Raw genomic sequence first — 23,191 nt, forward strand, 5'->3', positions numbered from 1 at the left:
TGCTTGAGACAGAACTTGCATCTGGCGGTTGGGTTACTTGCTCTGCGGCGTTGTGCGACGTCGGCGAGGAGCTTCTGGTTGCCGGTCTTAGTACTTAGAAGATACAGTACGTACTCTTAAAAATGCGAACAGAACAGGAGTCAATTACGACCTGGGAGGCTACTAGTACGGTACATGATACAAAGTGAATAGAACCACTGGCAAAGCAAACCAAACCACGCTAACAACGCAACAATTGAATTATTCCATCCTCAAACAAGACATCTTCTCCTGAACTCATTTCTACGTAAAGATGGCTTTCTCAAACGCCGCCACATCTCCTCCCGCCACTTTCACCGCCTTCAAGGCTGCCTCGCCCAACTTCTTCCTCTTCTCCCGCGCCTCCATTTCCCTCCGAGCTCTTGTTTTGGAACTGCCACTCGGCGCCACATCGCTCAGCAGCTTAGCCGAGTCTTTGGGCGTGAAGTTCACAAAATCAATCACAGTACCGCCAGTGGGTGTCTTTGGTGTCTTCGGGGTCCGTGGAGGACGCGAAGCTGACCTTGTTCGGGGCGACGGGAGCGGTTCCTGTAAGCCCAGATCTCGGATAGGACCGGGTTTATGGATAGACTTGCGTCGGCTGTGACTATACTCTGTCACGTTCCTGGTCGGTGACCGCCTAGGGTTACGGCGAGGGCTTATATTAGTCGGCGAGATTGGAGGCGACGGCGACCGAGAGGGCGAACGTCTCTGCTTGCGTGGTGTTGTAAATGGCGAGCACTCGGAAAAGACGTAGGACGGCGGCGGTGGAAGAGGCGGCCATGAAGTCATCGGACTCGGCAGCGGCATAGTTGTTGCCGGATATGGCACAGCGACGCCAACGGGAGCAGGTGCCTGCTGCTGGACATAGGGCTCGTAGAAAACTGCCTGGTTCATTTGTGCCAATTCAGGGTACTGTATGCCCAACCCAGTAAATCCGGTTTCCACGGACTGGTGCAGAATCTGATGGGCGGCACGCTGTGGCTTCGGCGCCGCCAAAGCAGGATATGTCTCTTCCGGCGCCAACGTCGGAAGAGGAGGATGAGATGAGAGTAAAGGCGGTGAAAACAAGGCTTGCGAGTATTTGCTGAGATCGGTATTCGAGGTGTGTATCCTTGCATCATGAGAATGCGTCGAACTGTTTGAAGATGGGAAGCTGCCACTGTTGGGGGATTGCAACTCGTTCAAACCATGGCCGAGATCCTGCTGCGGGGATACCAAGGACTCTTGACTGTGCGCCGACTGTGATTCCTGATATCCACCCCCGTAATGGTCCGCAAGCAGAGGGTCGATAGCGGATAGAACCGGTGAATTCACAAAGTCGTCTCGATACCCAGAGCCAGGGTTAGCCAATGCCTGATTATGATTCATGACCCCGGCATTGACCATTCTGGCCGACGATTGCTTTGAATGTGGCGACAATGCGGCCGATGTGGGTGGCAACTGAGACTCGTACGGCATGCGCAGGTGGAAATTCTGGAACTCCTGCTGCCAACCACCTGTGTCCACCGAGCCGGGTTCAGGGGAGATTGGCAGTTGGGAATACATCGGACTTGGTGAGAGGGTAACTTCTCGAGAGGCTGCAGGCTGCATTGACATAGGGTTATACAACCGACCGGTGGGGGAGGTTGCGAATCGCTTTGTCCGAGTGGGTGACGCGACCTCCACAGACCACTGTGGTTCGTTATAATTCTCATGGTTCATTGTTTGGAGCTGTGCTGGTCGCTTTGTTTGGGGTTTCCGTGTCTTTTCCACCACAAGCCCTGACGGCTGTTGCTTCTGCTGCAGACACCAAACACCTTGCCGCCACGGTTGAGGAGGAGAATATTCGCTCTTGTTGGGCGCTTCGAGAGAAGGTAGCCCGTATTGATCTTTGCCCGAAGTGTCGTTTCTGAAGATGCCTTCGAAGTCGGCGTAGTGTTCTTTGTTTTCTTCATCGCTGACATCAAGCCTGTACATGTCCTCGTTGAAGAAGTCATCAAAGGCAGCGCCCTCGTCGGCGGACGATGGGAAGAGCATCTTCAGCGCCTTGTCTTCCGGTCGAAAGAGACAATCAGGAGAACTGGCGAGAGACATGGCTGATTCTGTTCGTTTCAGGCCACTCTGCGCTGCTTGTCCGATGCCTGCACATGCACAAGGGATGGGAAGGCTCCAGCAAATGTATTCCCGACAAGGTAATAAACAACATTTCCAGGATGCCACGGAAACGTGAACTGTAGGTTGGAATGTCGCGCAAAGAATTCGGGGAGTATATGGCCCGAGCGTTGGCGGGAGACCTCGAAATCGAGCCTGTCGCGAAAGTAACAAAGGGGCAGAGGATGCTTCCTGAGTATGCGTTGTAGCATCTGCTTCGAGTGGAAGTCGAGCCAGACAAAACCTCATACTTGAGATCACTAGCGGTCGCCAGCGCAAGTTCATCCACAGGGGCGCGTCAGGTAAGGAGCAAGTAACATGCAGTTGAAATGCCACTGCTCCGCGAAAGAATACTGGTTCGCACAAACACGATAGATTTGCTTGTTGGGTTTTATTGCCTGGAGTTGGATCTTCTGATACCAGCAAACGTCGGAGAGGAGTCAGGACGACAAAGCCGGGCGCTTGACCTGTTCTTGAGAAGATTGCTGCCTCGACTTGCCGATGCAGTGGGCGCGCTGCTATTTCGACGGCAGTCCTTCAACTCACCTTGCACTAGACTGGCTTTGACTTTCCGGCGTGGGCCTGCATACCGATACTTTCCCAAGGGTGCAGGAGTAACAAGCAACTTCCGTCCCAAAGAAAACATCGTCAGATCTGGGTCGTGTCATCAGGCACATACCACCAAAGGATCATCCTGCCCATGTGCCGTATCCCATTTCAATGAACGAATCGTTATCGAAAGCTTCAAGACTGGTCTGAAGGGGAACGTTGTCGACGAAGGTAGGATGGGAAGTGAACTGACTCCTCCCAATACGACTTTTGTAGTTCTGCGGTCCAATCTCACACTCCTTGTCCGTCCTCACGACCCCATAGTTTGACCGTTCTGTCGTGGCCACTGCTGGCAATCCATTTTGCATCATCGGTGATATCGACGCTTAGTACATTTCCCGAATGTCCACTCAGTTGCTTGGCTAATGACCAGTCGTCAGCAGAAAAGACATTGACATTCTTGTCAAATCCACTGGTAACGAAGAATGTGCCGGCCTTTCGTGGCCGGTGCTCTTGTCTCACACCATTTGATTCGACCAAGGATGACATTTCGGCGTCAAGGCCTTTGAACCATTTCAGGTCAGAAACATTGCCATTATGTGCACCGATACCCCCAATGTTTCGCACTGCGCGGATGTCCCAGCATTTGACCCATCCATCTCCGGAACCAGAGAGGACTCGATATCCGTCAGCGCCCCAGTCAAGGCTAAATATCTCGCGGATGTGGCCGTCCAGGATCATCACTGTCCGTCCAGTCCTGAGATCCCAGATTCGTCCCATGCTGTCAAAGCCCCCACTTGCCAGAAGTGAGCCGTCCGGGCTGAAACTGACCGCAAACACCTGTCGAGAATGGCCTTCCTGTAAGAGAAGTTCAGTAGTTGTCTCGACGTCCCATAATCGCCAAGTGGTGTCGAAGGAGGCAGAGGCCAGGTATTTTCCGGAAGGATGAAACTCCACACGACAGACGCGATCAGTATGGCCTTGAAGAGTAGCAAGCGGTGTCTCCTTGTTCAAGGACCACAGGTGGATTTCTGGAGCACCCCCTTGACCACCAGCGCCGCTTGCCAAATTGACAGAATCCGGCGACACATTGGAAGTTGACAATGTTGCTCCCGCGTACCACGCAACACCTCCAACAATCCCGGTATGGCCCCTTAAAGTAACTCTCTCGTCCAGGTTGGGTACGTCAAGTAGTTTAATCCCACCGCCCCAGTTTCCAGCGGCTATGATCTCGCCGTTTGGCGCGAAGCGAGTGATGCTGACCGGTCGTTCTCCTGCGATTTGCGTGCCGAACAGCTCAAAACCTTGCAGCCTTTCTTTAATCTCCTTGCGGTGCTTGATATGGGTTCGTAGTGGTATGGACGAGTCTTCCTTTTGCCTCCTGATCCTCGCTCTCGCTTTTGGTAATGAATACCGGGCCATGTCCCTCCGGGCTTCAAGAAGCTCGGGTATACCCTCTGTGTAGAATTCTTCCTCCTGGTCGGCCTGTTCGTCCGCTTCTCGCATCTGTACATCAGTAGCCGGTGCGCCGTGACCTGCAGCTTCCTCCTTGTCCAATAGAATCTCGCGTAACCGATCTCTCCTGTCGGCAGGTCCTTCTCCGAAGAGTGTAATGGGCTCCCCTAGTTCTCGTAGACGTGCTCTCACTTTGCCATCGTCCGTGGGAACTGCCACTTGCGCCAGCCTTCGTTTTCGGTCGAACTGCGAGAGGATTGCAGAGGCCTTTTCGGGAGCCACGCCCCCAGCAGATGGCATCTCATAGTTCCGATCGATAGCTATACAAGAGTTAGAGGTTGGGGTCAAATCAGACTTCTGAATATACTTACGAATGCTTGCCAGGTCCACGCCCATCTCAACATCCTATTCCTCACCCATTGCTGTCAGTGGTCTGTTTCTTCTCGTAACACATGCTCCATGGGAGGATTCGGGCCTTGAAGCCGATTGTGAATAAGAGGCCCATGAGGAATGGTTGCAGTCTCTCTTACCTGACGCTCCTCCTCCACGTATGCCTGGCGTGCCGGGTGCATCATCTTGCCGGCTAATAGACCTTAACGGCTCACAATCCTTCCTCCTAAATGAACGTCAAGAGGTGAAGTCGTGCAGTTCAGCGCCCTGCGGAAGCATATGCTTCACTCAAGTACTTGAGAAAACTGTGCAGCGTGAGGTACTGGTAGTACTGGTGCATCTGGTGCTTCTTGTTCCGCATCTTGAATCAGATAAATTTCCGCCAAGGCCGGACTCTGCGCGTCGATCGACCCCGTCATTTGTGCAGCGATACAACTACAACTGCGTTCTTCAACATCAACCCAATCTACGACTCTCGACTGCAAGCCCAAGACTCTTGTTCACTTTATTCCACGGTCTAATACATTTTTATGGTCACGATATCATCCGAACCCTCACACACGCCTTAATAGTTCAATCTTTCCCGTCGAATGCCTCAATGTTGACGATCTCGATTTATCCTCGACTTCGTTCAACACGACGTTTGCTTCCTTCGTAGACCCGTGATCGTTTGCAGTTGCTACGCTTAACCCGGCACCGACTGCATCGTCACCATGGCCGGAGTTACTGCTTCGGCTGCGGAGATGATCAAGCAGCTCGAGGCGGCGCGTAAGCTTGCACTGGCAGATCCTCAAGTGTACAATCAAGTCCTCCCCGGAATTCTCCCCATCATCGGTCCAGCCGCCCACGTCGAAGTTCGGAGATGGGGCGCAGATTTCCTCGCCGAGGCCTTTGCAAGCCCGTCCTTACCAAATGCACAGAAAGAGCAATTAACACCCGAGGTGCTGCCAACATTGCGAGCCATGTTGGAGGCACCAGATCAAGATCCTGAAGTGACGAAGAGCGTGGTCCAGGCGGCGGCGAGTCTATACCCGTTGGTTTTTAGAAGAATGTATGTGACCTTTGCATGGGACCAGGCCTAAGATAGCATAAAGCAGTTCTCTAACACCGTTGCTAGAATTTCACATCCCAATGAATCCTCTTTGTGGCAGGACATGACCAGCATGAAATTGAACATCTTGCAGAGAATGGACTCTTTCCCAGTCGCAATCAGAATATGCTGCATCAAATTTGTCCAAAAGGTCGTGCAAGTAGAGACTCCTGGACTGATATCCGATCCTCGAGTAAGTCGCCGTCCCTACGTGTGCCGCTTTCCGATTCATACTAATCCCTGTCAGCGTCCGGAACAAAACGAGACCTCTATCGCTCTGGTCCCGCGAAACCATCCTTTGCTACAGTTGCAGAATCTCGAAGCTGAGGCGTCTGGTCTGCTGGACAGACTGCTGAGCGTGTTTCAAGAGAATTCAATGTCCGTATTGGCTAGCCTCTCCATGATCTGGAAACTGACGAATCTAGTGACCCTATATTGGTTGATGCCACACTCAACTGCCTGGCCATCCTGATTCGAAGCCGACCCCCAATATCCACGAAGATCGTTTCCGCGATCCTCAACTTCAACCCATTCAAACAAGCAAATTCCCCAATGACCCCGAGACAGAAGGTGATTGTTCGGTCGATGGAGAGGACCACCCGGGCCTTGTTGAGATGGGTGCTTCGGACTGTGCCGAATCATCCCCTTGAACAGAAAATCCAGGCATACCTTATGCGACTTCAACAGTCGCGTGCTGCGTTGTTCACCGACCCTACAGCTCAGAAGCGCCCGGCGGAGCCCACCGATGGACTGGATGATGCGAAACGACAACGGCTCTCTGGCCCACGCAAGTTCCCACCAATGCCGCCACCGCCAAATTCTGTGGCCCAGCTCTTCACTCTGACGGAGGACCAAGCACTGCAGCAATTCGACGTGAGCCTTCTTCCAGCCGACATTGTTAGTACGGTGACGGCTCTCTTCTTGCAACATCTCGACCCTCATGCTCTCGAAGAAGCCGTTAATGCCGTCCGAGCGAGATACAGCCACCTACAAAAAGTCACTCAGCCCACTCCGGTTCCCGAAGTGCCTATGGCAGGACCCACAGGAATTGACGATGAGGACGATTACGATCCCGAGTTTTTGACTAGTGGTGAACCGGTGGTCGAGGCCAGTACAGAAAAAGCGCTTGAAGAACTCGCCCAGCCAGCGATCGAGCTCGGACCTTTCGAACTGCCCAAACCACCCCCAGTAACTCCCCAAGACATTGAAGTCCTATCCGACCAAACAGTCGGGCACGTTTTTGAACTGGTTGCCTCTCTCGAAGCTGCCGGTCAAACACATACGAAACAAAAACTAGGCCTCAACCGTCTTGCCGCCAGTACAAACGATCGTGACTCCTGGATCACCATCCTCTTGCGACTGGCTACCCGCGCACCTTCTGGTCTGGACGACGTTGCAACGGCCCTGACGGAAGATTCTGACGGTAACAATCAAATCGTCAAGGCAGAGGACAGGGACACCGAAGAACGCGACGTCGCCAATCGGATCCGCCAGACTCTCTTCATGTACATCCTGGACGACTTTCGACCTCGCTTGAACATTGCCATCTCTTGGCTTACGGAAGAGTGGTACGCAGATAAACTAGCGGCAAAGACACATCCCGAACTTGCCCATCTACCCAACTATTCTCGATGGGTAAATCGACTGATCGATCGGCTACTGCCCTATCTCGACGCCAGGGATAAGAACCTGTTGATCCGATTCCTGTCCGAGATCCCCGCCATCGATCGTGATATTTTGGACCGAGTCAAAACTTTGGCGAGAGACCCGGAGAGAATCAGCATGTGTATTTTGGCAATGCAGTATTTGCTCATGATGCGTCCGCCCACACGCAATATTGTGCTCGACGCCATGGAATCCATCTGGTATGATGGTGACGCGCAGGCAAAGAGTGCAACTGCCAAGGTTCTTGCTAAGTGGAGGCCGGGCTTCTTGGAGCAAACTCAGCAGAGCGGACACGGACAGACACAGACTAAGAAGGAGGAATCAAGTCCTAAAGAGGAGAAGGACACAGAGACCAATGGGACGAAGAGTCCTACCGGCCTAAAGGATCCGCGGAAAAGAGAAGCATAAACTTAACTTGAAGCAGCAGATGTCGAGCAGGATACAGTGGCACGTTAACGGGTTATTGTATCGGCCCACACGGGCACTCTCAATCTTTCTGGTGGCCCACTGCATACGGCCATAGCATAGCATACAGGAGTGTCTGAGCCCTACCTTATGTTTGGAAGGCTTCATTTTATGAGCAGAACAGAAATCACGAATTGGATGGCTGCAAATCAATGTCATCTCCAAAATGGCCTTGAGCATTCTGGTCTCTCAGCCTCTCATTATTATTATATTCAGTCGTCTACTGACAGTATGTGCGATAAATCGGAGGAATCATGTGGATCAGGTAAAGGTACTATGATCTAACACCCCTGCCATTTTTTATAGTCCAGAGTAAGAGGTCTTCTCCTGTCGGGCCGTACGATCTCGACCACGCAATATATCTCCATCATACACTTTCTAGGAAAGATTCGTTGGATATTCAAAAGCCGTGGTCTTCCAGCTTCTTGCCGGTACAATTCGTTTCCCGTCTTCATTGCAAGAACGACCAAAGATCCCGTTCCTACCACAGCGAGCGAAGCACCCTATTTCTCCTTGACAGAATGCTCAATCTGATGTACATCGGTGTCGGTTTCAAGATGTGCTTCCTTCTGTGCGACTGTGGTGGCAGTGCCAGCGGTGCCGATGTATTCGGTGAAAGCGACATCGTCACCGAAAATCTCGGCAATTTCTTCCAAGGTCTTGCCTTTCGTTTCTCTGGTGGAAATATTGCCCGTTAGCTCAGCTCAGCAGATACAGAATGATAGTATCCATCCTGATTAATTAGTAGAGTGACTTACGGATAAATGAGGAAAAAGGTGGCCGCCGCAACGGCATCGCACACCACAAAGACAGCGTAGTAGCGCCAGCTGATGTGGGCAAAGGCCTTGGGAGAGAGCTGGTTGAAGAGAAGACCGGTGCCAGTGCCCATGAAAGCGCAGACTGTTGGAGTTCATCATTAGCACGTTGCTGACTTCCAGAAACATCAAAATCCTATGGGATACTTACCGGCAGTGGCGCGAGATCTGAGCGCTGTTGGGAAGATTTCTGCAATGTAGACCAGCTGGATGGGATGATAACTTGGGGCGTGTCAATTCCAGCGGTACTTTCTTTAGTCAAGGGAGTGGTCTGATCTTACCCAAGCGAGAAGATGAAGGAAAAGATGAAAATCCAGGCAATGGTAAAGCCTTGGCCAACTTTGTTGGTGCTGTTCGCATAGTATTTCGAAAACACCATGAGCAAAACCATGTCGACGGTCAGTGCCATGGAGGTGTACACGAGCGGCTTCTTCCTGCCGGTCTTGTCGATGTAGGCCATGCAGATTGCTGTGGAAATGACTCCGACCATACCTAACATAGAGGTACATGATTAGTGCACGATATTAAAAGAGTAGTAAGGCCACTCACCAAATCCAGCAGATACCCAGAGAACATCACGGCCATGAATTCCAATCTGCGAAAAGATCTGCGTTTGGTAGTAGTTGACCACGTTGACTCCGGTGGTTTGGAGAAAGACTTGAAGCAAGACACCCAGGACCAACCGTTTGCGATTCGACGGCTTGGTGAACAGCTGGGTCCACGATTTGATCGACACTTCCCTCTCGTACTCGATCTGCTGTTTCATCTGGTTGAATTCTCGTTCAGCGAAACTCTCGTCCCCGGACTCGTCATCGTGGAGTTTCTTGATAATAACATGCGCCTCGGCATCACGGCCTCGTTGAATAAGCCATCTCGGGCTCTCGGGTAGCCAGAACAGACCGATGATGAGGACGACAGCAGGAACACACTGAATACCCAGGGGAATTCTCCAGGCAGCGTTGCCTTTGGCAAATGAACCAAAGACACCAACCCAGTTGGCGGAGGCGTAACCAGCAGCAATGAGCAGGGTTTGCATAGCAACCATGACACCACGGATCTTAGGTGGTGCGATTTCAGCGTTGTAGATTGACGCCACCGCGTAGACCAGCCCGACTGCAAAACCGGCGATGATTCTCCCGACGAGAAACATGGCGATATTGACCGCCGCTGTTTGTAGAATAGCACCAATGAGGGCCAGAGTTGAAGCCATCCATATCGTTCTCTTTCGACCCAACTTGTCACCGAGGTATCCTCCGACCAAGTTTCCGATACCTTGGCCTCCTGAGTAGGTCGAGACAATGGCCCCCGTCAAGTTGTCCGAGGGGTGATTGAAATAGGCCGGGAAGGCCTCTTGGCCGAGGGTTGTACTGATGATACCAGAGTCATAGCCGTATATCAAAGACCCGGTCGTTGCAAAGATGGAACAGTAGAGGTTGTATCTCTTCATGTTGATATGAACGTTCCTCTATCTTCTTCTTCTGAGGGTCTCAATGAGTATAGGAATGGCTGGATTGCTCCCACGACGAGGTCCTTGTCAGGTAGTTCGTGGTGCGTCTGAGACCGACCTGGATCAGCGCGTGCATGATGCCCTTATTATATTGATGAAAGTCCGGAGGCGTGGAGAAGCCTTGATGTCCCCACAACTGGACTATGGAGTTTGCACAGTCTCGTGTGTTGCCCCATGGTCAGGAGCTAGATGTGTTGCCAGGTTTGTCGTTGTATGTGACTGACTTGCTTCGCGGAGTTGGGCCGCGGATTCCGCGAGAGATCCACGAGAGAGCCGTGTAGCGTATTGATCTTGCCAGCCGAAAGTGGACCGTGTCAACCGCCCCATGCGACCGTCAATGAACCAACTCCGCCCTCGATTGGATCTCTGTGCAAAAGTCCTCTCCACAACCTCCACGCCGCGTGATCGATATGATCTTTGGTGCCGCAGAACGCAGGCCGTGCCGGGGTACCGGGCGGTTAGTATACAAGTCGGGATTTCGTGCCGTCGATCCTATGTTTTCCACCTGCTCTGCAAGAGGTGACGGACTATCCAAGTTTGAAGGATGGCGGATGACTGGCGAGATGAAGAGAACGAGTCTGCGGTCGAGTTGTTGCCCGATACCGGCCCACGGAAACGACGAAGGAAAGTGACAGACATTGGGGACGACAAGGCTGCGTATCCCCGGCGGCGAGCCATTCTCGCCTGCGATGTCTGTCGTGCTCGCCGGACCAAGTGCGATGGACAACGACCGGCCTGTTCGTTCTGCCAGGCGAACAACGCCGAGTGCAGGTATCGCAAGATTGCCGGGCCACCTCCCACGAGGTGAGTGATTGTTGTACTTCAACCCGACGGAGTGCCTCACTGACTGTGCCTGAAATATGCATTCAGGCTGGAGACGGAGATTGGCGCCATTCAAGATCGACTCGCGAATATCGAACGCCTTCTTTCTGCCGCCCAGGAGAAACACCAACACCAACAGCCAGAGGAACAACACACTGCTTCAAGCTTCGGTGCGACCGTGACAGGGGCCTTAGAGTCTGCTACACCTGCCTCGTCCCATGGAGCTCATTACTCCCGTCCAGGGCGCGCGAGGCAGCAGCCTTCCGAGTCGCTCAATTACCAATCTCCCACCATCCAAGAGCTTGAACAGTCAGCATTCCCTGTCATGGTGATCAAAAACCAGTCTTTCATGAACCTGGTCGGGGTGGAATATGACTTAGCCGCATGTCTCGCTAGACTTGAGAGATCTGTGCCGCTGATAAGTCAACCTCGCGAGAATGGCACTGACCCCTTGCCGCAGTTGCAGAGCGCCTCAAAGTGAGATGGATATCACGAAGTCACCATGTTTGGATATGCGTGAGCTGATGTGCCACAGGGCCCTGAATGCCTTCTTCGAACAGATACATACGTGGTATCCGATCCTGGACCTTGACTACGAAGCAAGGTACCTGTCGATAATGGAGGGTTCGCTTCGTCCGTCATCAGAATCCTGTCTCGCACTGATTGTCGCTGCACTCGGTTGGCTGTCATCGCGTGAGGGCACGGAAAATCATGTCTTGTATGGTGAGCAGGCGCTCTCTATGGTGTCCAGTGTCATATCAGACGGCACCGTAGTGGCAGTTGAGGCTCTGGTCTACATTGCGGTCTATTACTGCTGCCTTTGCATCCCGCTGGAGGCGTTTGAGTACATTGCTGTCGCATCGATGAAAGCCCAAAGCCTACTGACCATGTAAGTACAAAACATACACTTTCGTGAACTGACAGAGCTGACCGGATATAGTAATCGGAACCAGATCTCTGATGCGGAATCAGAAGCCCTAAGACGGGCGTACTGGGCTATATTGCTCATTGAAAAGTATGACCCCAGCTCGGTATGATTCATTCAGCTACTAACACCATGTTCACAGTGAGCTGTGCGTGCAACTCGAACTCTTTGATACCGGGGTTTGGAATCTGGACGAATCTACCACACTGCCCCGCGTCCGCGAAACATGGAGCTCTCCTCAATCGACATTCCATTTCAGCCCAAACACGGATATGGACCGGACGTCTGGCATCCGCCATGAGAAAAATGTAGCAGACGCCGACGCATATTTCCTCGCCGAGATCGCCATGCGGAGGATCTCTCATCGCTGTCCCTCGGCGGTCCGTCTCACGCCCAGCCGGGACCTGGTATATGCGCCTATTGTCGCCTCTGAACTGGCATATCAGCTTGAGGAGTGGTTCCATCATCTGCCCCCATCCCTGAAGTTTCACCGGCACCATGATGTCGGTCTACAAGAAACGAAAGCGACTGTGCTGTTTCTCAGGACGCAATACTACTCCTGCATGACCTCCATCTACTGGCCGGCAATTCACCAAGTGATCCAAACCGGCAAATTGGAGTATGACCTTCATGTCGGATGCCTCAAATTTTTTGATTCTTACTACCAATTCTTGATGAGTGTTACGGTGTGTGCACAGCACTGTGCCGTCAACAGATGGACATTGTTAGCCAGGTTAGTGGGCGATATCCTCCCCACCAAAGGTCGCATGAGATGCTAACTCGAGATGTTCCAGCATGTTTGTCTTTACCATGGCGGCAGCTCGTGCTATCAAAGAGCCGTCGCTCGCCAGCGCCATCCCGCCACAGCTCTCCAGCTCAATGGGTCTCGCAGTCGAGTCACTAGCGGCAAGCGCAAGCCTGAGTCCTTCACTTGCATATCTACATAACCTGTTGAGGGAGCATCTGCTGTGGTTGTTGACTTCCAGTCCCACAGAGTGTGGACATAGCTGAAGCAACAGGGGGAGCCAAGTCGCGTGCCACCGGCATCATGCACGGGCCCTTGGGCTTACAGATCACAGAATCGTAAACTCTCCGCTGAAATTTGGTCTTGTTCAATACAATGGACACTATCCTGGCTTTCCCTTTTCTCCTGAAGCACCCGCTCAGTCTAGTCACCAACCGGAGCCGTTAACGTGGTCACGCAACACGGTAGAAACTTCGTTTGTGGGACGAGCGGGTACCCTCTGGAAATCAGGTCTTCGATATTTCTCACGTGTTGTCCGCTACGATATAGGCTTAAAGGTTACTCCATCAGACGAGCCGGGTAGTGCAGTGCATGTGCGGGGCCCCGTAATTCGAAGAATCTTCTCTTCCTGGCGAGTTGGAAAGTCTCAACGACCAAGGCCGGAACCCGCCACTGTAGAGCCTGTCATTGCAGTTGGACAAGGCTGTGGGTGAACTGGCTTCAACCTATCGCGGAGTCGGGATACCAACTCCGCGGTAGCCATTTCAACCTAGCCCACTACTGTCACCACCATTATGTTTGTCTCCCTCCCCTTGCCATGAAATTGGGTGATGGCAGTGGAGTATCAGGCACGAGATTCAAGACCACATTGAGCCGGACTCCACCGCGACATATCGCAGATGACCATGAGGCTCTGGTTGTTCGGGGAAACCTCACCTCCCTTCCGCTTTCTGGAGCGTAGCGACTGCTTTTCATTATATTCGCCTATTCACAGCACGTTCGAAGTTTTGGGTTGAGGCAAAGAACAAAGAGCAGAAACGATTGAAATCATGGCCGAAGCTACATCCACATACACGGAATACGCTGGACAAGCACATCGGCCATATTCTAATGGTATGATGCTACCAAGTTCCTCCTTTGCTTTTGTTCATCCGGAAATCTCCTCGAAAAGGGAAAGGAGCGGAATCAATACTGACTTAGCGATGAAAAGGATCTCTCAAACTGCCTTTCCAGCGACCAGCCGAGTCGAAAAGAACATACCACTCGGCCGGGGTTGAAGGGCTCATTGCCAACATGACGGCTCGGATGAGCGACAAGGACCTGGCACGCATGTTTGAGAACTGTTTCCCCAACACCCTCGACACGACGGTGAAATGGTTTTCCGAGTCGAACAACCATTATCAATCATTCATCATTGCCGGTGACATGTAAGTATGCTGAAACCCCCGACGAAGCAACTACCTGATCCAGCTATCACATTCAACCCCCAGTCCTTGCTTTTGCTTTTCCCTAATCATTTCAAACCAGGGACGCCGCCTGGCTACGCGACAATCTATGGCAAATCCAAGCCTACACATCATTACTCTCCGTCGACACAGCGATCCAGAAACTATGGAGAGGCGTGATCAACCTGCACAGCACATTCCTCTCCCAAGCACCATACACCAACTCGTTCCAGCCGCCCCGGGAAAGCGGTATTGTGCCAGTTTCCGACCACGTCGTCGACATGAGTCAAGACATAGTACACCCGTCCACCGACCCAGCCATAACATTCGAAGCCAAATATGCGCTCGACAGCCTGGCAGCGTTTCTGCGCATCTCCAACACCTATGTGCAAGAAACAAACGACCGATCCGTCCTCAACGAACAGTGGCTCACCGCCCTGATGGCACTATTGACAGTTCTCCACGAGCAATCGCAATCGACATTCGACGACGACGGTCAACTACGCGAGCCCGCAGCCTATTCGTTCCAGAGACCTTCGGCTCTATGCATGAAGTCGGTATATAATGGACCAGATCAGCCTCCAAACTGTAAGTTGGTACAACTTAAGACTTACCTCTCTCATCTATCCTTTCTGACCCTTACTGACTACCTTTTCAGCCGGCACAGGCAACCCCGTCGCCTCCGGGACAGGCCTCATCAAATCCATGTTCCGGGCCTCTGACGACGCGACAATTTTCCCCTTCCACATCCCCAGCAACGCCATGATCTCGGTCGAATTGAGCCGCACATCCCAGCTCATCCACAACATCGACACCCACCTGTCCAAAGAATGCGCCGAGCTGAGCGCCCGCGTCCGCCAGGGCATTTTCGCCCATGGCACGACAGACCACCCATTGTTCGGCAAAGTCTTCGCCTACGAGGTCGACGGGTATGGATCCCGCGTTCTCATGGACGACGCTTCCCCGCCTTCCTTGTTGTCACTTCCCTACCTTGGGTTTCTGGACCGTAACGACCCTATCTACCAGAACACCCGACGCATGGTTTTGACTAGTCGTGGCAACCCTTACTATCTGGTTGGATCGCAGCTCGAGGGCCCGGGAAGTCCGCACATCGATCTTAAGACCATGTGGCCTATCGGGACCATCATGCAGATCTTGACGAGTGATGACAACGGTGAAATTTGTAACTGTTTGGACACTCTGAAAAGGTCGAGTGGTGGTTTGGGATTGGTTCATGAAGGTGTCAATGTCAATGATTGCTCGAAGTTCCTGAGGACCTGGTATGCGTGGGGAAACAGTGCTTTTGGAGAAATGATTCTCGATTTGGCCACTAGGAAGCCTGAGCTGCTGTTTGGGGATTCAATCGGACAACAACAAAGACAAAATGAGAATGTTGTCGGCTGCATGTCCCAGGAAAAGGACACGGATGATGCTGCCACAAAGGGAAAGCTTTGAGAGACCATACCACCAAGAGGAAAAAGAACATAGATAGTTAAGGTAGATACCCTTAGACCACCACTGCCAAACAAGCAAAAAATAGACTTTCAATTTTGGGGTTCATCACCTGTCTGGCATCTAGAAAGATTTTGGTTTCATCTTAGCCCATCCCGACGCAGTCGCCATATCTGGCATATCTGGCATATTGATCTCAGCTCGTCATCAATGTAGCGCCTTGATGCTGCAAGAAAGGACATCTCTTGAAAACCAAACGGGTTAGAGGACAGCCGGTGGGCTGATTAAACATAGAAGGTGAGATAATTTTCAGATGCGCCGTCCATTCTGTGACTCCCTTTGTTTTTGATCAAAGCCAACATGAAAGATCATGTCCCAGTGCATTGATTAGAAGGGTTCGTTTTCTGTGAGAATACGCGAAATCGCGAGGTTCAGAAGACGCTGATCATGCCGAACCGTCGGTGAATCAGATGGATAAATACCGATGCCCTCCTCTTCAGTTCTGAACCATCTGGAGTGGTTTTAGTAGTGGGTGGTATTTCCGCTCAATCATTTCGCGGAGGACATGTTCCCATTCTTGAGGAGTGATTTTGTCGTTGATTTCCGACGACGACAACTCAAAGTCTGCATGGTGATGGTCGTCATGTCCATGATCGATCTTCTGAGTCAAATACCGATCAACGGACCCAATCACCCTCACTTGTTTCTGTATTCGTGATAAATCTGCAAACGCGTCTGTGTGCAGAACTAGACATAGAGTCGCGGCGTCGGTGGGGATAGATTCGAATGGCAATTTTGGATTGGATGACTTTGTGCGATATATCTTGGAGTTGGAGGTCCTTTGGCGTTGTTGTTGGCGTATCAGATATGCCCGTGGATCATTTTGATCTTCGGAAAGTCTCGGGTAAATACTGGGACTGGTGGAGGGTGCTGGGGTTTCGTTCTCGTGTTCCACGGATGGTGCGTCTTCGGCTCTTGTTGAAGAGGCATCGTCATCGGTATCGTTGTTGGATTGTCGCTGTTGTTGTTGCGGGTGAGAAGGTTGGGATAAATCTCTCAAAGCTGCGACATATCGGTTCTGGTGTGGATTATTGAATCCTAACCTCCGGCTGCTTGCGGTGTGTGACTGCGCCTGCGACCGCGATCTGGTTTCGTCGTCGGTGAAATAGGTAGTCCGATCATCGTTACTCAGGGCTGAACCGTGATCGGTTAGGAACCTCTGTCGCGGTTCAAGTTCCTTGTGAGATGTTGTTGTTTCTGCCTTTGCCAGCCTCTTTTGATGTGCTATGGCGGCTTTCTTGCGATATTCAAAATCCATGATTTCACTGAGTTCGGCGTCGAACGTTGAAAAGTTGTCCTCCTCAACCTCCTGATCAAAACTAGAGCCAAGCGAGCGCCGCTCCGACCCGGCGTCTAGTCTGGTTCTGTTACGTTCTGTGGTGTCGTCCTCATCAGGGGTGTTTCTGCTGGGTGGTGAGTGGGAGCGGCGTCGGCGTTCAGGTTCAGGCGGAGGTGGCATCGAAGGATGGCCATGAGGATGAGAAGACGACACCTTCGAGGGCGGTTTGAATTGTTTCTGGCCCGGACCCCACTTGAGCCCTCCTTGGAGCTTCTTCAGTGGTGACATTGATCTCTCTCGGCCACCGGTCGGTTCGAACGCCGGGTTCGTAGAGATGTTTTCCCTTGGAGGGACGAGGTTCAAAGTCCTGTTTGGCTGAGGTAGATGGACTCGGACTGCGGAATCCGGGGTCAACCACGCTTGTAGAACTGTTGTAGTCTGCCTTGGTCCTCCGTCATTGTCATCGTCTTCGACATTTCTAGGGGCATCAGTTGGTCGGTTACGGATGGGACTGGAATTTTGAGATGCGCGAGTCGAACCAGAGGCGTCAGGAGAAGGGAGATGGGATTCCGATCCGAGCGGGATTCTGTGTGAGCTTGCCACAGGCAGTCGCGGTTGATCAGATGTTTCTCCTGTCTTAGGACCAGTCAATGGCGGTGATGGCAGGTTGACTGTGCTGCTGCGTGCTGGAACTTGCATTTTCTTGGGCCTCACTACTGCGTTCATCGCCGCAAGAGTGAATGGATTCCAACGCGCCGGTTCCTCGGGAATGGTGTCGTCGACTTCCCTTGACTTGCCACGGGTGTTGTCCTGCATTGGAGTCTCGAGACCATCAGAGTCGTCCAGACTCACCGCATCCATATTTTCGTGGGTTCGAAATATCGAGTTTGAACCCTTTTCTGAGGGGTTTAATGTGTTTTTTCCATCGTCGATATCTCCATAAGCCTTGCGAAAGAGACCTTCTACCAGCGATAGTAAAGCCTCTGGTAGGAAGAAGATCACTTCATCTTTTGCCGGCTCGACGTTAACGTCGTAGCTTTCGGGGGGACAGCGAACCCGCATGACTAGAAAAGGCCGGGCTATCCGAGTTGAATCGGAAGAATCCAATGTTCCTTGGAGGTATTTCCTGTATGTCCTCACAATATCCATCATGGATCTTCGATCAGGGTTGACACATCGGCCGTCTATCGATATGTATTGGTTCACATTGCGAACCTTGTCAATATCTGTACACATTAGCATGAGCTGTATCATCTATCTTGGTGCAGGGGAGACGCGCCTGCATCTGCAGAGGCAAGAAGAGCATCAATCTCCCACCCGTCTTGCAGGGCACCACCCTCGAGATCAGCAGATGACATGCTCCATGAGGTGCAGTGAGCAGCAATATCCTTTCCCACAATCTTTGCAGCGACTTCGCCTAGAGAGTCGTTTGAGTTTGGAGCATATGTCCAGTTCATCTTCTCATTCTTCCCTTTCAGGACCTTCAAAGAGAACCGTACATCCGGCCTGGCAAATGCAAACTCGAAGAGGAGGGCTTTGATAGCTTGCAAGGTCTTGCCGGTGCTCTTCAAGGCCGTCTGTTTTCTCACGGGTATATTATGAAGGAAATTCTGGATGCGAACCGTGGTCCCAACCGGATGAGATGCCGACGAAGAACTGAGACAGTCATGATACGTTGAGCCTAGAAAGGAACTTTACCAACACCAACCTGAGCATTCCTGAAGCGCCATACTTGAGCGATGTTCCCACTATCTCCCCATCTACTCGCGTGGTTACGGTCAGACCCTGGCTAAGTTCGGCGATACTGGCGAGGGCTTCTCCTCGAAATCCCAGAAAGGTGCCTCCTAACCGGGAAAGATCTTCTAGGGATCTGATCTTGGATGTACATCCTCGCCGACAGAGGAGTTGTCGATCTTCAACGCCAATACCTGTGCCGTTATCCTTCACTTGGATCACATCGAGTGTGTTAGCCGAAATTTCAATGCTAACGGCAGTGGCACGGGCGTCTAGAGCGTTGTCGACAAGCTCCTTCACAACGGATTTTGCATCATTGAGCACAAGTGAAGAGACAAGGGTGCGGGTTGTTGCCTCTGGCAGTGCCTGGATAGGCATGTTGAGCCATGTGGAGGGAGACGTTTCTTCCAAATGAATAAGGATATACTTCAAGTTACCAGGTAGTATCTAGTAAATGTCCATCCAGCCTGTGGCCGCTTTATGCCCTCAAGTTGTCATCATAATTGTCTACGCGTTGAGCGCGTCGTGCTCGCGTTGTTTAGCCGATCATGATGTACGAAAGCTGGACATTGTTTCTCCGTTCCGGTCTTGGCACCAAAAGCAAGAGTTCAAGTTGACAAGACCTTCAGTGGAATAGGATTTCTAATTCTTACCTTAATTCAGAAATTCTACCGATTACGACCAGTATCTGGATTGCTCGTCAGCCAGAATTACAATGATGTTTGCCATGCTATGATCTGACCATCGTCGAGCTGAGACAGCAGATCCTCGGCCACAGGAGGGATGGATCCTAGTGTGATATCGAAGTTTGCTGTTCCTGTCGTGGTCTCACTGATTGCGTTCTTGTCATATTCTTCACAATATCTAATCGGCAAGATTGAGCCTGGGCCGTTGAGCCCGAAGGAATCGCTCATCTTCAACACACTGGTCGCATGCATATGGCTGAGTTATGTTCGTGCGTGCACAACAGACCCTGGACAGGTGCCTCCAGACTGGGATCGTGAACAGCTTGAAGCTTCCAATGCCAGCTATGGATCCGACGGAAGCAAGGCGGTGTCGAGACATCGGTATTGTCGCAAATGCAACGCAGTGAAGCCCCCAAGGGCGCACCATTGCAAAATCTGCAAAAGGTATGCCTTCATTACTGGATACCAAGTATCCGGGCTGTGCTGATCTTCCAAGGTGTATCCCCAAGATGGATCATCATTGTCCTTGGACTGTTAATTGCGTGTCTCATTTCACGTTTCCACACTTTCTGCGTTTCCTGTTCTACGCTGTCTGTTCAATGGCTTATCTCGAGTACTTTTTGTACCTGCGAGCGGATGTCATTTGGCAAAATCGGATGCTACCGAGTGTAAGAATGCTACCGTGGCCTTGTTCTCGCATTTATTGACCTGGTTATCAGTACCTAGGCCCAACTCTGCCACAACTTGTCCACCTTTTCGTTTTGATCGTAGTCAATTCACTTACATTATTTTTGGTCTCGATTACCTTTTTTCGCACAGTTTGGGGCTTGGGCGGCAATGTGACCACAATTGAAAGCTGGGAAATCGAACGACACGAGCAACTACTTCGTCGAGCTCGAGCTCTCGGCGGGTATCTGGATGGTCCAGATGGTATGAGAATCAGGTTGGTTAGACAAGAATTTCCATATGATATTGGGATATGGAAGAACATTGTCCAAGGCATGGGTACAGCCAATATCCTGGCTTGGTTCTGGCCTTTTTCTGCCACTCCACGGACGGATGGGTTAGAATTCGAGACCAATGGATTTGAGGATCCCGGCACTAGTTGGCCGCCTCCAGATCCTGATCGAATGCCACGCTTCAATCGGTTCTCTGAGGGTTCGACTGCGTTTACGCATGAAGGAGCGGACCTTTCCGCCGAGGACGAAATTGCAGCTTTCAAACGGCGTCAACAAGCCGACTTCGAGCGACGGCGCGAATACTATGGCATCCAACGGCGGAAGCCGTTCCACGAACGTTTCGAGGATGGAAGCGATGTGCCTGTGCATGATTACACGCAGGACAAAGATAGCAGCGGCGAGGAGGGTTGGCAGGACTCAGGAGGGAACCGACTGAACGATTATGGTGTGGATGAGGACGTGGAGTTTTACGACCAAGATGATGTACCTATAGCGGAGCTACTGAGACGGAGAGAGCATGGCACAAGTACCATCGGGGTTGAGCCCTCTCACGGCATAGATTGACCCGACCGCCACATGGCCGCCCGCGATGCGGAGCGGATCGAACATGATAGACGCAAATAGTCATAGACTCCGCTGGTCAATCGATTTTGGGCTGAAAGCAGTTAACTGGCGGCGGCGGAAAGATATGAGCCGTTTAGGCACGAACGCCTGGTCACCCGCCGTGGGGGTACAACTCCAACCCCCAAAAACCCCCACTGATACTGCGCACACCACTGCACCATAACCCCTGGCAACCATGCCGCTTTCAAAGGACTGTCTCGCCGAAGGGTCTACAAGGGTCCATGTACAATGTATCGCAGCGGCCCTCAAATTAACCTCGTTATCATAGAAGAACAAGGTAGGGACAAATCTCCTCGAGGAGCTGTGACGTGCAGCAGGACACCTCGAACAACTGACTCCCAGCGCCCAGTCGCCTATCAAAAAGCAAACTTCGACAGCCAGGCGCGTGTTATCTCGCTCGGTGAGCCCCTCCTTGGCAAAGGCTTTCTTGACACCCGGCGGATATAGCCACCACGACATGGCAAATGGTCTATCCGCCTTGTAGTACTGGATTAGCATGCCAGTCTAAGTCTCACTCTGATAACGAAGATTAGACTCTTGGACTTCCACAGTACAGCCGCCTATATGTAAACAGTGCTACAAGGCTCTTTTCAGTGTGCCAATATTACCAAGGTAAAGTAGTAGATTACCTCGCTTCCACCCACGGCGGGAGAGAGAGCAGAACTTGAATAAAAATATGGCACCCCACGCCTCCACAATCTGCGGGGATTTTCTCGGAGTCTTACCACCGCGTTCACTTCCGTCGGCACATCGCCGGGCGAGGTTGATTGTTCGCCCGCGGTATATAACTGACAGCCACTGCCGGCTCGTTTGACCCTTTATTAAGTGACTCCCAAGGTAAAAATTGCAAACGTTGAGCTATCACCGAGGCCAGCATCACGGGAAAGGACGCTATCATAGCTCTGTCCCTTCTCCACCAACGTCTCTGACTTATTGAACTCAGACTTTTAGTCAAGCAAAAAAAATAAAAGAAAACCAGCTTCAAGATGAGTGGACGTCCGTTAAAGACGTTGAAGCCCGGGATCAACGTGCCCATGGTCACGCTCTTCAAGCCAGAGACCGAAGACCTGGACTTGGAAGCGATTGCCAAACACGCCGTCAGACTCGCAAAGGCAGGCCTGACCTCGATCACCTGTCAAGGCTCGAACGGCGAGGCCGTGCATTTGACCAAACAAGAACGAATCCAAGTCGTGCAGACGACACGCAAAGCTTTGGATGACGCCGGCTTTACCGACTTTCCCATCGTTGTCGGCTGCGGTGCCCAGTCAGTGCGGGAAACAGTCGAGTTCTGCCGGGATGCTTATGAAGCGGGTGGTGATGCGGCCTTGGTTCTGCCGCCTTCATATTACAAGTCTTCATTCACCAATGCGTCGTTTATCGAGTTCTTCCAAGACGTTGCCACCGACTCCCCGATCCCCATTCTGATTTACAATTACCCTGGCGCCGCTGCGGGCGTGGATCTCGACTCCGACACCATCATCAAGCTGGCCAAGCACCCCAAGATTATTGGCTGCAAATTGACTTGCGGTAACACGGGCAAGCTGAACCGAATTGCCAACGCCGTCAATGCTGCGACTGCCAATTCGCAAAATTCCGGTTGGTTGTGTCTGGGTGGCTCGGCCGATTTTACTCTGCAGACCATGATTGCTGGCGGTTCGGGCATCATTACCGGACTTGGTAACATTGTTCCCAAGGCTTGCGTCAAGGTCTTCAATCTTTATGCTGAGGGTAAGGTCGAGGAGGCTCAGAAGCTGCAGGCTATTGTTGCTCGTGGCGATTGGGGTGTCATTTCGGGAGGTGTCACTGGTACCAAGAGTGCCTTGCAGTCGTTCTTCGGATATGGTGGCTACGCGAGGCGACCGCTGCCCAAGCCTAGCAAGGAGGATGTCGCTAGGTATGAGGATATCTTGAGGGAAGCGGTTGAGCTGGAGAAGACTTTGTAGAGGTCGGGGAGCTGGACGGATGGTTAGACATTTAATGATGTTCGACTTTGGCTGCCATGAGTTCTAGAGACCTCCAGAGGCCGATTAAGTATGGAGCGTCAGTTCTCAAGAACAAATTGAAGTCCCTGGTACTTATGATTGTTGTGGTTCAAGCGACATCGAGAGGCCTTGCCTCGTTCAGCTGTCTCTGGCGTTGACGGCTTTGACCGCCGCTTTTTCTTTTCAGCGCCATGACTTCATTCCTTGAACCATTTTCTCTCCCTCAATTAGCTTCCTGGCCATTTTCAGCCCGGCTCAGCTCGTGCATCGTGCCGTATATGCCCTAAAACTATATTTCAGGCGGCTCTGAAGTGGTCGTGCCTCGCAGAAACCCAAGCTTACTGACCATGGCCCGCGGAGCCAATGCACGACTTAATCATACCGCTTCTTT

At 51.9% G+C, this 23,191-nt stretch overlaps 9 protein-coding genes across 9 annotated transcripts; 5 read left to right on the forward strand and 4 right to left on the reverse strand.

The window, feature by feature from the left end:
- Positions 1–282: 282 nt before the first annotated feature.
- Positions 283–2,436, reverse strand: HMPREF1120_07597 (uncharacterized protein; the record flags this gene model as incomplete). Its single annotated transcript, XM_009161825.1, has 1 exon — positions 283–2,436. The coding sequence occupies one exon, from the start codon at positions 2,434–2,436 to the stop codon at positions 283–285; it is 2,154 nt and encodes a 717-aa protein (XP_009160073.1).
- Positions 2,437–2,991: 555 nt separating this feature from the next.
- On the reverse strand, positions 2,992–4,551 carry HMPREF1120_07598 (pre-mRNA-processing factor 4; the record flags this gene model as incomplete). The annotated part of the gene is made up of 2 exons (XM_009161826.1): positions 2,992–4,475; positions 4,527–4,551. The coding sequence occupies 2 exons, from the start codon at positions 4,549–4,551 to the stop codon at positions 2,992–2,994; spliced, it is 1,509 nt and encodes a 502-aa protein (XP_009160074.1).
- Positions 4,552–5,258: 707 nt separating this feature from the next.
- Positions 5,259–7,708, forward strand: HMPREF1120_07599 (symplekin; the record flags this gene model as incomplete). Its single annotated transcript, XM_009161827.1, has 4 exons — positions 5,259–5,596; positions 5,663–5,828; positions 5,883–6,013; positions 6,061–7,708. The coding sequence occupies 4 exons, from the start codon at positions 5,259–5,261 to the stop codon at positions 7,706–7,708; spliced, it is 2,283 nt and encodes a 760-aa protein (XP_009160075.1).
- Positions 7,709–8,268: 560 nt separating this feature from the next.
- Positions 8,269–10,027, reverse strand: HMPREF1120_07600 (MFS transporter, SP family, arabinose:H+ symporter; the record flags this gene model as incomplete). The annotated part of the gene is made up of 5 exons (XM_009161828.1): positions 8,269–8,440; positions 8,524–8,665; positions 8,732–8,802; positions 8,862–9,072; positions 9,130–10,027. The coding sequence occupies 5 exons, from the start codon at positions 10,025–10,027 to the stop codon at positions 8,269–8,271; spliced, it is 1,494 nt and encodes a 497-aa protein (XP_009160076.1).
- A 604-nt stretch (positions 10,028–10,631) lies between these two features.
- On the forward strand, positions 10,632–12,613 carry HMPREF1120_07601 (uncharacterized protein; the record flags this gene model as incomplete). The annotated part of the gene is made up of 5 exons (XM_009161829.1): positions 10,632–10,891; positions 10,958–11,386; positions 11,445–11,798; positions 11,850–11,924; positions 11,977–12,613. 5 exons carry the CDS (start codon positions 10,632–10,634, stop codon positions 12,611–12,613), a joined length of 1,755 nt encoding a protein of 584 aa, XP_009160077.1.
- Positions 12,614–13,872: 1,259 nt separating this feature from the next.
- Positions 13,873–15,479, forward strand: HMPREF1120_07602 (uncharacterized protein; the record flags this gene model as incomplete). Its single annotated transcript, XM_009161830.1, has 3 exons — positions 13,873–14,006; positions 14,107–14,612; positions 14,683–15,479. The coding sequence occupies 3 exons, from the start codon at positions 13,873–13,875 to the stop codon at positions 15,477–15,479; spliced, it is 1,437 nt and encodes a 478-aa protein (XP_009160078.1).
- HMPREF1120_07603 (DNA mismatch repair protein MutL) lies at positions 13,979–19,063 on the reverse strand. The gene is made up of 3 exons (XM_009161831.1): positions 18,524–19,063; positions 18,095–18,471; positions 13,979–18,041 (listed from the first exon to the last, which is right to left on the reverse strand). The coding sequence occupies exons 1-3, from the start codon at positions 18,925–18,927 to the stop codon at positions 15,973–15,975; spliced, it is 2,850 nt and encodes a 949-aa protein (XP_009160079.1). The 5' UTR covers positions 18,928–19,063; the 3' UTR covers positions 13,979–15,972.
- A 269-nt stretch (positions 19,064–19,332) lies between these two features.
- HMPREF1120_07604 (palmitoyltransferase) lies at positions 19,333–20,758 on the forward strand (the record flags this gene model as incomplete). The annotated part of the gene is made up of 3 exons (XM_009161832.1): positions 19,333–19,679; positions 19,732–19,903; positions 19,955–20,758. The coding sequence occupies 3 exons, from the start codon at positions 19,333–19,335 to the stop codon at positions 20,756–20,758; spliced, it is 1,323 nt and encodes a 440-aa protein (XP_009160080.1).
- Positions 20,759–21,804: 1,046 nt separating this feature from the next.
- Positions 21,805–22,761, forward strand: HMPREF1120_07605 (dihydrodipicolinate synthetase; the record flags this gene model as incomplete). Its single annotated transcript, XM_009161833.1, has 1 exon — positions 21,805–22,761. The coding sequence occupies one exon, from the start codon at positions 21,805–21,807 to the stop codon at positions 22,759–22,761; it is 957 nt and encodes a 318-aa protein (XP_009160081.1).
- Positions 22,762–23,191: the final 430 nt, after the last annotated feature.

The sequence above is a fragment of the Exophiala dermatitidis genome (genome assembly GCF_000230625.1).
Source record: "Exophiala dermatitidis NIH/UT8656 unplaced genomic scaffold supercont1.6, whole genome shotgun sequence".
Lineage (NCBI taxonomy): Eukaryota > Fungi > Ascomycota > Eurotiomycetes > Chaetothyriales > Herpotrichiellaceae > Exophiala > Exophiala dermatitidis.